Source organism: Bidens hawaiensis, unplaced genomic scaffold (assembly GCF_021521415.1).
Source record: "Bidens hawaiensis isolate Kalapana, Puna unplaced genomic scaffold, B.hawaiensis_p1.1 tig00025755_1, whole genome shotgun sequence".
Taxonomy (NCBI): domain Eukaryota; kingdom Viridiplantae; phylum Streptophyta; class Magnoliopsida; order Asterales; family Asteraceae; genus Bidens; species Bidens hawaiensis.
The window spans coordinates 82,559-83,351 of record NW_027494119.1 but is presented as its reverse complement, the minus strand read 5'-3'; the positions used below and the strand labels follow the sequence as shown (position 1 = coordinate 83,351).

The window sequence follows — 793 nt, the reverse complement described above, 5'->3', positions numbered from 1 at the left end:
GATTAGGGTTAGGCCCTGCTAAATTTTTTCTTAGTGTCAAAAGATTGATTAGACTTAGACATAAATCCCATGTTTTGGGTTTGTGACTTAGAAGCCCCACTAGAGTTCCTATGAGACTCTTCCCTAGAAATGATAGAAAAAGCTGTTTTTATAGTAGGAAGAGGGTCCCTGGTTAATAGGTTAATAGAGACGTTCTAACAGATTGATAAGCATCATCTAAGCCCATTAAAAACTGCATAAGTTTTATTAATTAACTAAAATCATTAAATTTTTCTGAGGCTTGGCAATTACAAGTTGGTAGTTGAACCATGGCATCAAACTGTTTCCACATAGTATTAAGTTTGTGATAATATTCGGTCACAGAATTACCATTTTGATTAACAGAGTTTATTTTTTGATATAAACCAAACACAACAGACCCATCAACTTTATCGTAAGTTTCTTTCAAATCTTGCCAAACACTTAGAGTAGACTTAGAAAACACTTGTCCTAGATATAGTTCTTCGGAAATAGAATTTAAGATCCATGAAGGAACAACAGAATTGCATCTATCCCATTGTTTAGCAAGCACATCATCCTCAACAGATTTAACACAAGTTCCATCAATAAAACCAATTTTATTCTTAACTTGTAAAGCAAGAAGCATAGAATTAGCCCAAACCGTGTAATTATCGATCCCTTTTAATTTGATAGTTATAACTGTTAGAGTGCTAGAGCCACTTGCATGAAGATACAAGGGATTACCAGCATCCAATTTACTAATCTCAGTTACTGAACTGCTATTATCACCCAT

At 33.9% G+C, this 793-nt stretch overlaps 1 protein-coding gene across 1 annotated transcript; it reads right to left on the bottom strand.

Moving 5' to 3' along the window:
• Window positions 1-212: 212 nt before the first annotated feature.
• Window positions 213-793, bottom strand: LOC143572165 (uncharacterized). The gene is made up of 2 exons (XM_077057391.1): window positions 292-793; window positions 213-232 (listed from the first exon to the last, which is right to left on the bottom strand). The coding sequence occupies exons 1-2, from the start codon at window positions 791-793 to the stop codon at window positions 213-215; spliced, it is 522 nt and encodes a 173-aa protein (XP_076913506.1).

Bases quoted from the DNA above. Each gene is read 5' to 3' on its own strand.
- LOC143572165 (XM_077057391.1), bottom strand. From the start codon at position 793: ATGGGTGATAATAGCAGTTCAGTAACTGAGATTAGTAAATTGGATGCT. The intron at 233-291 runs GTAATTGCCAAG...AAACTTATGCAG, and splicing joins CATGGTTCAACTACCAACTT to TTTTTAATGGGCTTAGATGA.